The following is a 15,815-nucleotide window of genomic DNA, read 5'->3' as shown; positions in this document are numbered from 1 at the left end:
GTATAACATGACATGCGCAGACTGACGGACTGTTACAGCCGCGTGTGAAGCGTGTCACAAACACGGCCCCTTCATGAGAAACCTCTCGGAGGCGAGCTTACCGGGGAGGCGGGCAGCGGCTCGTCCGGGAGCACGCGCGCTACCTTCGGCCTGACCTCACGGGCTGTGTGCGCCTGAAGCGAAGGATTCTGGGTAACGTAGTGCCGCAAGAGACGAAGACTGCTACGTTCAGATTTGCTCCCGACACTCGAATAAACAGGAAGTCAAATAAAGAGTTACTTCCTGTTCGAGAAACACGTTGCTGCTCGACGTGTTCTATAAATGAGCGGGATCAGTATCAAGCTCTCAAGGTTTTAAGACAGGTAAGAGTGACATATCCGCCCGCGCCTCCGTATGCCCACAGACCAGCCCCCTGCCCCATATTATTATTATTATTAGCTTCATTTTCATTGGTTGCTGGATTACATTTCACCCAGATACAACAGATACGTTTTTCTGATTGGCTATTCGTGTCGCCCATTTCTTTTTTTTGATTGGCTGATGAGTCCAGGGGACTCGGGGAGACGTGCTTGATTCCTCCATGGTGAGGGCAGCGACCAGGTCATGTTAGCGCTGCGGCACATTAAATAGCCTAGAGTTTAATTTCAGCGTGAGAAATACGATGTGTGGCGGGAGGGCGGGACTTAAGACCGAAATGCGTGACACTTGAGAGCCCTGACCTCACCTCCAGAGCCAGGAGGCGGGCTGCAGAGATCCCTGCAGACTCCTCACAGCCTGGACACACGCGGTTCTCCTCCTCCCCCCCGGGGGGCGCTGTGGAGCACTGTGCGCTGTGGAGCACTGTGCGCTATGGAGCACTGTGCGCTGTGGAGCACTGTGCGCTATGGAGCACTGTGCGCTGTGGAGCACTGTGCGCTGTGGAGCACTGTGCGCTATGGAGCACTGTGCGCTATGGAGTCAAATGACATGTAAGTGTACACACACGGGCAATAAAGCTGATTCTGATCCTGGTTTTGAACTACACAAGGTATGGTTTTAGATAAAACCTTCACTGCACATTGGGATCGGGCCCTGAACCCTCTATGAACCCTCTATGAGCCCTCTATGAACCCTCTATGAGCCCTCTATGAACCCTCTATGAACCCTCTATGAGACCTCTATGAACCCTCTATGAACCCTCTATGAGACCTCTATGAACCCTCTATGAGCCCTCTATGAACCCTCTATGAGCCCTCTATGAACCCTCTATGAGCCCTCTATGAGCCCTCTATGAACACTCTGAGCCCTCTATGAACCCTCTATGAGCCCTCTATGAGCCCTCTATGAACACTCTGAGCCCTCTATGAGCCCTCTATGAACCCTCTATGAGCCCTCTATGAACCCTCTATGAACCCTCTATGAGCCCTCTATGAACCCTCTATGAGCCCTCTATGAACCCTCTATGAGCCCTCTATGAGCCCTCTATGAACACTCTGAGCCCTCTATGAACCCTCTATGAGCCCTCTATGAACCCTCTATGAGCCCTCTATGAGCCCTCTATGAACACTATGAGCCCTCTATGAGCCCTCTATGAACCCTCTATGAGCCCTCTATGAACCCTCTATGAGACCTCTATGAACCCTCTATGAGACCTCTATGAACCCTCTACGTGAATCAGCATTAGATGCCGACTTTGAAGGGAAAGGAAAGGAGATAATGCCGACCCACAATCCCTTGCAGGGGCAACATTTAAAGTGACTCACCATTGGAAATGTTTTGGTGGAGTGAACTTTCAACAATCTGTTAAACCTGCTGGTAATCTACAAACGTTACATTGCTGTTGCTGAAAACTGCTGTAAAGGGATCAAACTGCTGTAAAGTGATCAAACTGTAAAGTGATCAAACTGCTGTAAAGTGATCAAACTGCTGTAAAGTGATCAAACAGCTGTAAAGTGATCAAACTGCTGTAAAGTGATCAAACAGCTGTAAAGTGATCAGACTGCTGTAAAGTGATCAAACTGCTGTAAAGTGATCAGACTGCTGTAAAGTGATCACACTGCTGTAAAGTGATCAAAGTGACATGTAATATTCTCTCTGGTGTTGTTCTGCAGCCTCTGCCCTCATCATTGTCTGACTTCAGTTCCAGAAGCTTGGTGAGAGGGTGGAAGTGGACGAGCTCTTCAGTGGAGAGGAGGGCAGCCATGCTGGTCCCTCTTGTCTGAGTCATGATGATCATCTTCTTAATCAACTATTTTGTCACATTACAATAAAACGCTATCAAGTCAACACTTCCAGGTCACCCTGAGTTGTGTGGTGTTTCATGAACTGTTGTCTTCATATTCTTATGATCAGATTATAACCATAACAACACAAGGGATATGAGACATTGCTAGTGGGAGAACGTATTTAATTCAGCATGTTTGAAACTGAACAAAGAGACAGTTTAGTAGCTTTGTACTCTGAAAAATACCTTGGTTTCACTTTTAACCGGGTTGTTTATGTTGTTAATGTATTGCTATAGTATTACTTTATTAACAACGCGGTAGATACTATAAACCGCGTTGTTTGTTGTTAATAAAGTAATACTATAAACCGGTGCTTTTTTGTAGTCCATCTCCCTAACATTGTAGTTTCACCGCTGCAGACTGACGACACCAACATCCCCTGCCGTCGCGTCAGAACTACATCATTAGTGAAAGATTCTCTAAATCTATCTGTATTAGTTTGTTCAGATTTTGACCTTTTCCAGCTATGTTGTTCTTTTTATTAATAAGTATTTTTCTGCGCATATATTGAGAGTAACAAAAAGTAAATGTGCTGGCCGAAGGGATCACAAGGTCCCCGTAATGCCCCTGGGGTGTGTTGAAGGACGCTTTGCCCTCATCCCCTCTCCGATCCAGACCAGGCGGTAGAGGTGGAGCTTGGAGAAGATGAAGGTTCCTTGGAGGAACTCGAAGGCGGCCGTGATGAGTGGCCAGGGACCGGTTCTTCACAGCGATCTCATTCAAGCTCTGGTCGTCGATGCAATGTCTGAGGGTCCTTCTCCTCTACGAAGAAGAAGAATCCAGCGGGAGACGAGGAGGAGATGAGACTGGCAACCAGGGAGTCGTTGATGTATTGGTCCATGGCCTCTCTTTCAGGGCAGACGGGAAGTCGAGGCGTTCTGCAGGTGGGAACGTACTCGGGCGGAGGCACAATCATAACGTGTTGAATAGCTCCTTGAAGTCCAAGTGCAGTCGCTGTGGGGTTGTGTCGACGCAGCCAGGGGCATCCCAGAATAAGTGGAATCCGAGGGGTTTGCAGGATATGGAAGCTGACGGTCTCGTGGCGGTTGCCGGACACATGCATGTGGACCGGGGCGGTTCGACGTGTCTCCATCCCCAGGAGATGACCGTCAAGGCTGCTGGCTGGACAGACTGAGGAAGACGTACCCGGTCGATCCCCAACTGTCCCGCGAGTCCTTCGTCCATGATGCGCGCATCGGCTCCAGAATCTAGAGAGGTGGAAATAGTCTGGGGGCCCCAGGTAGCAGTAGCTTGTCCTGGAAGAACTGATTATACAACCTTTTTACAGTCGCGCCAAGACACAAATCGATACAGATGAGTATAGAACGTAACATATCAGCAAAAACTAAAGCGAGAATAGAATAAAAATAGAAATTATACAAGAGCATTTGGGGACAAACGACACGGTAAGATGTAGTGCGATTGATAGCAGCAAAGTCAACAAAGCTATGTAGACAGTGTCAGGTTAATATATATGATTAAACAACGGTACTCTGTTTTTCTGGATTCATATAATAGAATAGTGTCAATGCAACATATTGACATGATATAGTCCATGTTACATTATGATATGAGACGTGTAGCATAGCAATATACGCTAGGGGTTAATAAAGCTTTCTAATCTAACCTCGAGTCAAACCACTAAATAAAATACGGTAAAAGTGTTTCTTCAACAACATAACACACAATGGATCCCAACACTGTTTTTATTGCTTCACACTGGAGACGAATGAAAGATCAGGGAATGATAATGTTGGCATTAACCTTCCATTTGCTGTTGATGTGTAGAGTGTGACAGGACACTTACAGGAAGTACAACACTTTACTGACAATATGACTGCTACTACTACTGCACAGCGCAATAGAACTGTGGTAATCATGGTGAGGCATACTTCAGAATGGAAACATATACACCAACCCTGGTATAAATGTCCAGGAGCAAACAGTCCAGTGAGCCGGTCAATAACAAGAGTCAGTCTTGTCCACACAGCAGCGCCACAGAGCTTCAGTCATGGTCACTGTCTCTGTTTGACCTCTGCCCTGCAAATGGACGTCTGTTTCTCTGAACCTGCAGCTGAAAACAAACAGGGAAATCCATAGAGGAAGATATGAATGATATTGAAGCAATGGATACACACTTAACAGAAACATCTAGAGAACTAGAAATATCTGTCATGTCAGAGGTCAGACATGAAACTGATGGCAAGGACATACTTCATAAACTGCTATGGTTTCATGGAGCAAGAGAACCTATCGAGTTGTGACACCATCATTATGTTTACCTTCGCTCCCTCCAGCATGTGTGGGTCTTTCTGCAGTGCATTGTTCAGTCCCTCCTCTGTGCTGAAGCCCACCCAGCAGAAGCCTCTGTGGAAGCCCGTGTCTTTGTCCTGGGGCAACACACAAGCAACGTATGCACCACTGTTCAGCTTTGGCAGAAAGAGTCATTCAGTCACTTTAATGCTGACAACTTACAAATGGAAGAAGACACTTCTTCACGGGGCCGAACTGCCCGAAGTACTCCCTCATCTCCTCTGCAAAACAAACAGGGACACGTCATGTTCTCCAGCACGACCCTACAGCGACACTTCCGGCTCAACACACGATGGAGCTTCTGACCAAGGAGTCCGCGCGTGTGTATCTGACCCGAACCAGTAGACCTCCGTGAAGGTTACACTGTGTTCTTCATGCACCTTCGTGAAGGTTACACTGTGCACCTTCGTGAAGGTTACACTGTGTTCTTCATGCACCTTCGTGAAGGTTACACTGTGTTCTTCGTGCACCTTCGTGAAGGTTACACTGTGTTCTTCATGCACCTTCGTGAAGGTTACACTGTGTTCTTGGTGCACCTTCGTGAAGGTTACACTGTGTTCTTGGTGCACCTCCGTGAAGGTCACATGTTCTCTCAGAGCTGCTGCAGTACTTTTACAAGGGTACCTAGTCCCCCGGAAACGCTGTATGATGCATCACGCCACCTCCATCCCGTCTCGTGCACAGGGGGTTAGCTGAGCTAGCTAAGCTAGCTCAGGTGACCCAACATGGCGGACGTATCGCGCTACCACTACATAGTCATGCTTCTTTAACCATGTCATTCATAGACTTACTGCCGGCTGTAGTCCATGGTATTTTAGACACGAAGACCTCGAACGCTTTCTTGGACGGCGCCGCCATGTTTCGCTTCGTGTTCTTCTTCTTTCACTGAATAGTAGGCTACAGAGCGACGTGAAGGGTGCATGGCGCCCCCCCTGTCCCGACGAGGAACACCATGTGGAGAGAGAGAGAGAGAGAGAGAGGGAGAGAGAGGGAGAGAGAGAGAGAGAGAGACAGGCAGGGAGAGAGAGAGAGAGAGACAGGGAGGGAGAGAGAGAGAGAGACAGGGAGGGGGAGAGGGGGAGAGATAGAGAGAGAGGCGGAGAGAGAGAGAGAGAGAGAAACAAAGCATAAAATAAAAATAAAAAGAGGACACTAAGGCACAAACTCTGATTGTGTAATTATTTAATTAATTAATTGTGTAATTGTGTAACTGCCCAGTGGTGAGCAGGGTCGTCCTTCAATGAGCGGATCGGCGGTTTGACCCCGGGTTTGATTGTTAGCCCTATGTCAATGTGTCCTTGGGCAAGACGCGTGTGAATGTATGTGAATGTTCCCAAAACAATGACCCCCTAACCACTCATACTCGACCTCAGTGGAAGACGTCACGGGGTCAAGGAAAGATGGGAAGGAGACTTTATGAGGAGTTAGGAGAAGACAACCGCAGTGTTTAGAGTATCAGACTCCACTTTCACTGATGACGTGTATGACGCGACGGCAGGCGATGTTCGTCACGTCAGTCTGCAGCGGCGAAACTACAATGTTCAGGAGATGGACTACAAAAAAAGATCATTTTAGATACTTCGTCTGTGTTCTTATACAGGAGTGTTGTGTCATTACAACATAAACAACCCGGTTCATAGAATTATTTTATTAATAAGGTTGAAATAGCCCCATGTGGGTGTGGACGACGCCATCATCTACCTGCTGCAACGAGCTCAGTCGCACCTGGATGGAACCGGTGTCTCTGTGAGAGTCACTTTCTTTGACTTCTCCAGTGCATTTAACACCATCCAACCACTGCTACTGGGTGAGAAGCTGCGGGTGGTGGGGGTAGACTCGTCCACCCTCTCCTGGATCACTGACTACATCACAGGCAGACCACAGTTTGTCAGACTGGGCCGTGTGCTGTCTAAAATGGTGGTCAGTGATGCTGGAGCCCCACAGGGAACTGTTCTGTCTCCCTTCCTGTTCACCCTGTACACCACTGACTTCCAGTACAACACAGTCATGCCATCTGCAGAAGTTCTCTGATGACTCTGCAGTGGCCGGGTGTATTAGGGATGAACGGGAGGAGGAGTACAGGGCAGTGGTGAGGGACTTTGTGGAGTGGGCCGGTGAGAATCACCTGCTTCTGAACGTGGCCAAGACCAGAGAGATGGTGGTGGACTTCAGGAGGAAGACGACGGCTCCTAGTCCTCTGAGTGTTCTGGGAGAGGACGTGGACATAGTGGAGGAGTACAGGTACCTGGTGTCTCCATCACAAGGTGGAGGAGTACAGGTACCTGGTGTCTCCATCACATGGAGGAGTACAGGTACCTGGTGTCTCCATCACAAGGTGGTGGAGGAGTACAGGTACCTGGTGTCTCCATCACATGGTGGAGGAGTACAGGTACCTGGTGTCTCATCACATGGTGGAGGAGTACAGGTACCTGGTGTCTCCATCACAAGGTGGAGGAGTACAGGTACCTGGTGTCTCCATCACATGGTGGAGGAGTACAGGTACCTGGTGTCTCCATCACATGGTGGAGGAGTACAGGTACCTGGTGTCTCATCACATGGTGGAGGAGTACAGGTACCTGGTGTCTCATCACATGGTGGAGGAGTACAGGTACCTGGTGTCTCATCACATGGTGGAGGAGTACAGGTACCTGGTGTCTCCATCACATGGAGGAGTACAGGTACCTGGTGTCTCATCACATGGAGGAGTACAGGTACCTGGTGTCTCATCACATAGTGGAGGAGTACAGGTACCTGGTGTTTCCATCGACAGCCGACTGAACTGGAAGGCCAACATCAACGCTGTCTACAAGAAGGGGATGAGTCGCTCATTAAAGCTTATTTTAATTTAATTTGTAATGTATTGTTTTGTAAAGAGACAGGTAACAGGTGCACACTCCAATCCACTGGGTGGCGGTAGTGCACCTTTTGTTGGAGCCCATCCGCCATGAAACTTAAAAGAAGAAGAGATCGACGTCATGGCCAAGATGGCAGCCTACGCGGTGGAGAGTGGCGAAGATGCATTTAGAAAAATATTCAAGTTTTACAAAAGAAGAAACCCTCCACCAGATTTCAGTGACGTCATTGACTTCTCCAGAAGTGCACCGAGTGACCAGGTGAGAGCAGCGGACCACTGCGCTGCAGAAAAGAGTCTTTAGATACCGGAGACCTGGAATCACACACGGTGGATTCAAGGTGGCTTTGAAGCAGTATTTTAAAGAGACATGGAGGTGTGCAACAGCTCAGCTGCATCCTGAACGTCCCTGACACAGACGGGTGGCAGCAGCAGAGCCAGGCTCGTTCCTGCTGCGTCTCACTGTCCTTGCCTGTGGTTGACAGGTCATCCCGGCTCTCCTGGACCCGGGTGCAGTGAGCGACGAGGAGGCGGCCAGGGTGGGCTTACGGCCGGTCAGAGACTGGAGAGCCTTCGGCCTGCCGGGCTACCCAGGTACACGCAGGACCCGTGGAGAGACGGGCAGTTCAAATCTCACTCGAATACCAAGAGTTCAACACAATCTTAGACCAAAACTAGACACTATATTTTCTTGGATAAGAATACAGATGCAAAGAAAATGCAACATAAAGTAAGATTTAGTTTCACCAAGAACCCCCAACTTATTTACTGGGCATCTTCTTTCATGATGGCGTCCCACCACAGTGCTCCAGTGAGGCCACATGTATGAGAACCAGTTCATTTGACCCAGTACTGAACGGCTTTGTGATTGGCAGGGTTCATGTTCATCACCAACCCATTCCTACTGGGCTCCAAACCCTTCTGGGTCCGGCAGTGTCTGAAGACCTACCCTCAGAAGCCCAACGTCTGCAACCTGGACATGCACATGTCTCCCTCTGACACCCAGGACATTTGGGACAAGAGTGTCGGTGGCCTCAGGTGAGCTGTTTCTGACTGAATGTGAGCTGAACCTGGGCCAGTTCACTGTTGAAGGATTTCAGGTCGAGCAGGAGGAAGTGCTTGCCTAACTCCGGCCTATTCGTTCTCTTTTGATCAAGCCTGACTATCAGTTTCCCTCTGCTTCCAGTTTTTGTGCTAAGTTCATATCTTCTGATCTCAGAGATAACGATGATGCTTATGTAGAAGTGAAACAAGCGGGAGGAAATCTGCCCGATGTTCCTCCCGCTTGAGTTCACCTGATTCTACCGTTTCATTATCAGCCTGCTGTCGACATGCAGCCGTGATGGTCACAGGTCTGTTGGCATCGGCATGTCACGCAACCTCTCAGTCAAATGTCTTAACTTTGTTTTAGTTTCGTGGAGCAAAAGACCAAGAAAAGCTGTTGACATTTCACCAGCTCAGTCCCAGCGCACTGCATTCCTTTAGTGAAGAAGGCTCAAACGCTAGGCTTTACATAGTAAGAAGCTACTTTGACTGCAGATGAGGTCGTCTTACACGGGAACTCCACCGATGTGCACAGGTGAACTATTGCACACCTGCGGTAACAGAAGCCTTCTGTGTGTTGGACCGGAGCTGTAGCGTCTGATATGAACAAGAGAAGGGAATGCAGGGCATAGGAAAGGTATCTCTGCTTGTGTTGCAGCAATGCATCCGTCCACCGCGTGGCAGACCATGGCACTAAAGGCCCAGGGACTGTCGTGGTTCCCAGCCAGCCGCTTCATGCCCTGTTTGATCCCCACAGTCACAACCAAAGACAACCAAAGACTCTGCTGGACCGGCTTCGCTGGGTCACTCTCGGGTATCACTACAACTGGGATACCAAGGTAACCCGCCGGCTTTGGGAGAGGATCTGTGGGAGGATTTGATTAATATGCAGAAAAGAATACAAATATTAGGGTATGTCATACTTTCTCGTGAACGATTGAAGGCTATTGCAAGACAGTGATGGTTGGGATGTAGCACACAGTCAGAAGGACTGCACACTCATGTTACAGTGTGCACAGCTTCTGTTGCATTTCTGTCTCATCTGTCTGTAATACTGGCCTCAGAATAAAAATGGAGAATAGAGTGAAATGGAAGGAACAAAGGCTTTTAAAGTCAGCTGCATCCTGTACAGTGGTGCTGTACTCCTTCATCCTTAATGCATATTGTTAACAGGTGTATGTGATAAAGGCCACCAGGACTATCTAGACACATCAACTGGGGCAAATTTAAGGATCCCTTACTTTTTGAAATGATGCTTTTATTTTTTAAAGATGTGGCCAAAGGTCCTGTAGTTGTTGCCAAGAGAGACACGTTAGTAAAAGATGATGGAAGGAAATGGTCCAGTCTGTGAAAACATTTCCTGTCCTTCTGCTTTTCTTTTCCTTTGTTGTTCCATTCACAGACTTACTCTGCCAGCCACTACACTCCTTTCCCCGCTGATCTCCACTCGCTGTCCTTCCACATAACATCGGCCTGTGGGTTCCCGGGCTTCAACCCACAGGCGGGGATCCTCAACTACTACCGGTCTGACTCCTCTCTGGGAATCCATGTCGATGAATCGGAACTCGATCACAGCCGACCGCTGCTGTCCTTCAGGTGAGCGGGGAGAATAAATCACTTTAGTTTCTAGAAGGCAGAGCGCTGATTTGTTATGTTTTATTTATTATTTCTAACAGTAGTTCAGGGTGTTGCAACGTGGGGCAGAACAGCTCTTCATTGCCAGGTTAACTCCAGACCCTCACTGGGCATCTTGTTGTCTTTTCTGATAGTTTTGGGAAGTCGGCTATCTTCCTTTTGGGAGGCACCCGCCGACAGGACCCCCCCACTGCTATGTACATGCACAGTGGAGACGTGATGGTGATGTCGGGACAGAGCCGCCTCCTTTACCATGCGGTCCCACGCATCGTCGCGGCGCCCCAGGGCCATCCGGCGCTGGAGGCTTCCGGCTCGTCCCGACACGGCTCCGTGGTGGAGCCGCTGTCGGAGCAGGACTGGGCCGTGTGCTCCAGGTACAGCCACAGCTCCAGGGTGAATGTGACTGTCAGGCAGGTGCTGGCGCCTGGACAGAGCTTCCCAGAAACCCCCTCTTCTCACTAAAGGACCGATTTGACCAGACAGACGACAGAGTGGGAAGAGCAGGAAGAGGAGGAGCTGCGACTCTGTTGATGCTGTGGAGACATGACACGGACCTCCTGTTGTCACACTCGCACCACAGTGGTATTTCATGCTAAGAAGCACTTCAGATGTGCCCTTAAAGCTGAGGCCGGTCCCTTCACTCTGGTTGCTTACTTGCATACTGAGAGTTGTTGTCTGAAACAGACTTTTAAGGCAGTCACTCATGTTTGCTAGATTGTGGGTTTCATTTTCGGGGTAACGTGTCACATGACCTCTTGCATGTGTCCAGAGGCTCAGACGACAGACGGACGTGTCCAGTCATTTAAAAGCTGAGCTGGTGAGTGGAATGAGGGACGAGGAGATCAGAGGAAATTCAAAGTATGTCTGTCAAGGTTTAAGTGGAGGAAGTTGAGAGACGAAACTGATGTATTCTCGTAATAAGCAAAAGCATGAGACCGTGTTTGGAGGCCTCAGCAGGTGTGAATGCAATCCATGCAGCCTGAGTACATTATTGTAAAAAGATCCACCCAGCAAGTGAAATGCTGGGCGTACTTGTATAGATCTGTTCGAGTCCTCCGACCACTCAAAGCGCTTTTACATGGTTGTCACCTTTCACAGCCTGAGGACGGTGGCCAAGGCGCCACCAGGCTAACTAGCGGGCGAGCAGCCACATCACAGCAGTTTGGGGTTAAGTATCTTTCCCAAGGACACGTTGACATGGACTAGCGGAGCCGGGGATCGAACTGCCGATCCTCTGATTGAAGGACAACCCTGCTCTCCACTGAACCACAGTTGCCTCTACAAGTTGAACGGTGCCTAACTCTGCCTCTTGCTGCCAACTCAAACAAGCCTGGCAAAAGCTACAAGTGTGATCTTAGAAAGGAATGACTTGTTGGGATGGACTCAGCGCCCTGCATGGGAGGAGTGGTTGGGATAATGGAATTGAATGGAATGACTTGTTTGTGGCAATGCTTTCCTTAAATATGCCGTATTCATAAGGTGGGGAAAAACAAAATGTCTTCTCCCTTCCTGTACTAGTTCTCTCTTCGTTTTCTCTCAGCCATCAAAGCTCAATAAAGCTGTCCTGTTGCAAATCGTCTGAGTGTTCGCTCGTGCTTTTGGTCGGACACGTTTCCCAGTCTCAGGTGGTCCGAAGTGACATTTCCCCATCAGGGTTGTGTTCCTCAGAGCCAGCTGACGTCGGCGTCCAGTGACCCAGCCTTTAACGAGACTCGGTCCCTTCTTTCTTCCTCGGCTTCTGGCAACTGCCCCTCAGTCTGCTGCCCCTCAGTCTGCTGCCCCTCAGTCTGCTGCCCCTCAGTCTGCTGTGCTCTCTGGCCGGACACTGCAGGTGCTGTGTTTACTCCTGCACCTTTATTTGCTGTTCCTCCATAACATGTCCTCTTTCAGAGTAGCAAAAGAAAACATCCCAAATCCACATTTATGTAGTTCTACTTTGTCCATTGCCGTCCGTATATTTCTACATAATGTAGTCGACCACATGATGTGCAATATGCAAAACCGTTGACTCTAATCCGTCAACAAAATGATGATGGATGGCTTTATCCAATGTTCAAATTAATGTTTGGAAATGTATAGAACATTATTAAATGATGAATTCATCAAATGAATAAATACCCAGTTCCACCAAGTTGCTCTCCCTTTGAACAGTCCGGTCATGTTCCACTGCTGTTTGTCTGGAGCCTGAAGCGACCCGCTACTCCCTGAGACACTGGTCTGGCTGCAGCGCCCTCCACAGGGGGAAGCGGAGGACGACCCGCTGTCTCTCCACCGACACACGAGGAGTCAGAGGGGATCTCCCCACCTGGAGGTCTCCTTGTTCGACGACCCGTGGCTCTGGTTAGCTCTCTCTGGACCGGGGCGGAGGCGCTCGGTGAGCAGCACCGCGTTCACCGCGGCGACGTGAAGAGGTTGTACCGAACACTCGTGAAACTTCAACCGAAGGAGGGTGAACTTCAGAGATCTGGGCTGGGAAGACTGGACCACTGCTGCGACGGGCCGTGTGATTTAAAGTTCCCATCGACCACGCCGTCATTACGTACGTTACGTATCAGCTCCACGCAGGTGATTGGATAAACCATCTGTCAATCACACTCTTACTGCAGCCAGTAGAGAAAACATTTCCATGGAGAAAAACGTTCAGCGAAGACATAATCTCCAATGATAGAACAGATCCAACGGGATCATCTACGCTAACCTCTTCATTGTGGTTTAACAGTCACCTCTTTGGGTCAAACATTTAGTGTGACAGGTAGGACAACACGCGTTTTATTATTATTTAATTATATCAATGAAACATTAATATTTGACATTCCTTCAGCACCGAGCTTGTATTCTTAGTTCAATTCCATAATCTGTGCTGATCAGAAAGCTGCTGGTCTGGAAGGGTCAGCAGAGAAGCCAACAGTGAACTCATGGCCTCACATCTCCACGGATCCATTCAAAAACCATTTTGGCAACTTCTTCTCCTGCATCCAGGACAAAGGCGTGGCGGAACCCGTCCTCACACAGTCTGAAATGTCCGTGAGGGAAGTCCTGCTTGATGTCGTGATAATACTGAACAGGGCACCAGTGGTCTGAAGCTCCGTAGTAAAATACAAGCTGGAAATAGAAAACACACACAGTTTACTGCTGATGTGGCTTTCTAGATGTAATACACAATAACAGCTAAGAAGAATATATATATATATATATATATAAGAATATATATATATAATGATCAACTGATCATTGGAGCCAGCATGTTATCTTCATGTGTTTTTCATGTTATCCAATATTCACTTAGTGCTATGAAGTACAGATAAATATTATCATATGTCGAGGCCTCTTCCTACCTTTTCAAGGTTTTTCTTGATGGTGATGTTGTCTCTTTCCAGAACTTTCCTCATTTCCTGACCCCCCATGTACATAGCATTAACTACAAAGAGAAATACATCACACTGGTTTCATCATTTCTTTACATCAGACATTCTGGAAGTATGAAAGGACACTCAGGCTTGTACTTTCACTTCTCTGGAAAATATGATTTCCAAAGTTTTGCCTTTGTATCTATAAAGCAGATTCCTATTTGTGACTAAATTGTGTGTGGTGTGTAAAACTGATGGGTCGATATAAAACTGTTTTAGCCCAACATTTTTCTGACCAAATATCTGCATCTTAAGCAAAAGCGGAGCATTACATTGCAAGCAAAATATAACGTGCAATATTTGGTCAAATGACCAGGGCCCTGACTCGGATTCTTTGACTACGTATTCTGCTAGATGTGCTGAGGTCGCGGAATTTTAAAGAATCAGTAATAATCTCCCCATCTGAAGAGCAAACAGCACAGATAGAATGTACAGGAGGCTGTAGTGGGGAAATGTCATCAAAATGATATCCTAGTCTATTAAAACAAACATAATGTATGCACTGCAGGTGCATTTATTAAACTGAATTATTGAGTCAGTTTCCATTAGGTTAGCAACTGCACCGTTCTGTTGTTTACTGTCAGTCAGTCCCTCTGTCTGTGTTCTTGAAGGCATCTTATTCTCTCCATGGATGAACAGCTGCTACTGTATTCATAATGAGATGATGATAGTAGGAGGGAACTGCTGCCGACAAATGTTGATGTTTTCGAATCAAAACCACGTTAGCATTTGGTTTCTGAACTTGGTCAAACCAGCGAAGCCCCATATCTGAAGTGTGCCTGTGAGCTGTCCTTCATTTGCAGAAGCTGGAGGTCCAGCACTGAACATTATGAGCACCACAAGCGTAAAGAGCAAATAACAGCCAACCTGCACAGTCTCCGCTGAGCAGCCCCACAGTAGGTTGGACTACCGTGTGGTCCAGACACCGGATGCTGCCAAACACCAGTTTGATCAGGCTGGCTTTGAGGCCCTCGGGCAGCAGGGAGAGCAGGAAGAGAGGCAGGTAGGCCACATATCGCATATGACACAGCACAGGGGTCATGACCTTCCCCTGAGGAGTCTCCGCCATGCGCTCGATAGTGGGAAACAGCATGACGGCTTTGATAATCTGCATGAAACAAACAGCATCTGACAGAGTGCTCTGTTTAAGACCGCTCTGGTTACAGGTGTTAAACACTAACATCGTCTTAAGGCGCCGCCACGGCTAGTGCAACTAACCTTGAGTTCAGGATTTCTCTTCATGATGTTCAGAATAATGTAGCAGCCAATGGAGTGTCCCACCAGCACCAGGCTGGTTTCTGTGGGAACATGTCTCCTGAGGAAGGCCAGCTTGTGTTCAACCTGCCCGTTCAGACCAAACACGTCCCGCTCTGCTGCCGAGGAGACGTCTGCATGAACAAAGTCAAAACATCTTCAAATACGTCTATACTTACTTTGTTGTCCTTGTTCGCCCCGCCTGCAGTTCTTATTAAAACCACTTCCATATTCTAAATATGTGATGAACAAATTCAAATCTAATGAAAAGATTCTGAGAATATTCCGAACCTTCCACCATGTCCATGGAGTCCGGTGGCACACAGTGGCCAGCGTGGCTGACGGCCCACACTGGGTAGTGGTAGTCAAACATGCGGTGAAGCGTTTGGATGAAGGTTCTGTAGAAGCCCACTACACCTGGGTTACCTGGAAGGAGACAGCACAACGTCACAGAGGCTGACAATGTCCACATCACATCAGAGTCAAATGTTAAGTCTGAAAGTCAACCTCTACTGCAGCTACATGAATGGCACTGTACATGTGATGCTGCAGTCTGCTGACTCCTACACCCTCTGTGCATTGTGTATGTACCAACCAGACCAGTACCTCCAGCTGTAGAAACACTACCCAGCCCCCATGTGCCAATTGTGTTTACCAGTATGAACCATTCAAGCACAGTATCAACTCAATGTTGAAGGTCTTGAATCTAGATGTTGGTGAAGGGCTATTCTACTAAATTCAATTTTTAATTCAGTTTATTTTGTATAGCCCAACATCACAAATACAAGTTTGCCTCAGAGGGCTTTACAATCTGTACACATAACATCCCTGTCCCGGGACCTCACATCGGATCAGGAAAAACTCCCCCAATAAAGATAGTAAAAACCCTTTCACAGGGAAAAAAGGGAAGAAACCTGAGGGAGAGCAACAGAGGAGGATCCCTCTCCCCGGATGGAGAGAAGCAATAGATGTCATGTGACCAGAATGAATAACGTAACGGAGTTGCAGCACATTCAATGAATGTGACAGAAATGATTCATATAATGA

The 15,815-nt window shown here is 48.0% G+C and overlaps 3 protein-coding genes across 3 annotated transcripts in view; 1 reads left to right on the top strand and 2 right to left on the bottom strand.

Moving 5' to 3' along the window:
- Positions 1 to 3,958: 3,958 nt before the first annotated feature.
- Positions 3,959 to 5,448, bottom strand: slirp (SRA stem-loop interacting RNA binding protein). The gene is made up of 4 exons (XM_079226483.1): positions 5,369 to 5,448; positions 4,740 to 4,798; positions 4,547 to 4,654; positions 3,959 to 4,338 (listed from the first exon to the last, which is right to left on the bottom strand). The coding sequence occupies exons 1-4, from the start codon at positions 5,433 to 5,435 to the stop codon at positions 4,270 to 4,272; spliced, it is 303 nt and encodes a 100-aa protein (XP_079082609.1). The 5' UTR covers positions 5,436 to 5,448; the 3' UTR covers positions 3,959 to 4,269.
- A 2,104-nt stretch (positions 5,449 to 7,552) lies between these two features.
- On the top strand, positions 7,553 to 10,700 carry alkbh1 (alkB homolog 1, histone H2A dioxygenase; the record flags this gene model as incomplete). The annotated part of the gene is made up of 6 exons (XM_079219136.1): positions 7,553 to 7,690; positions 7,914 to 8,022; positions 8,304 to 8,466; positions 9,230 to 9,311; positions 9,875 to 10,068; positions 10,242 to 10,700. 6 exons carry the CDS (start codon positions 7,553 to 7,555, stop codon positions 10,567 to 10,569), a joined length of 1,014 nt encoding a protein of 337 aa, XP_079075262.1. The 3' UTR covers positions 10,570 to 10,700.
- Positions 10,701 to 12,870: 2,170 nt separating this feature from the next.
- Positions 12,871 to 15,815, bottom strand: part of ldah (lipid droplet associated hydrolase) — a 6,469-nt gene continuing 3,524 nt past the window's right edge. Inside the window, exons 3-7 of the mRNA XM_079219147.1 lie at positions 15,060 to 15,194; positions 14,733 to 14,902; positions 14,382 to 14,622; positions 13,443 to 13,525; positions 12,871 to 13,209 (exon numbers count right to left, since the gene is read on the bottom strand). Of these exons, the coding sequence (XP_079075273.1) occupies positions 13,021 to 13,209; positions 13,443 to 13,525; positions 14,382 to 14,622; positions 14,733 to 14,902; positions 15,060 to 15,194 (818 nt within the window). The 3' untranslated portion in view covers positions 12,871 to 13,020. The remainder of the gene's footprint in view (positions 13,210 to 13,442; positions 13,526 to 14,381; positions 14,623 to 14,732; positions 14,903 to 15,059; positions 15,195 to 15,815) is intronic.

The sequence above is a fragment of the Taurulus bubalis genome (assembly GCF_910589615.1).
Source record: "Taurulus bubalis genome assembly, chromosome: 1".
Classification (NCBI taxonomy): domain Eukaryota; kingdom Metazoa; phylum Chordata; class Actinopteri; order Perciformes; family Cottidae; genus Taurulus; species Taurulus bubalis.
The sequence above is the reverse complement of the archived record's forward strand: the minus strand, read 5'-3'. Positions and strand labels throughout refer to the sequence as shown.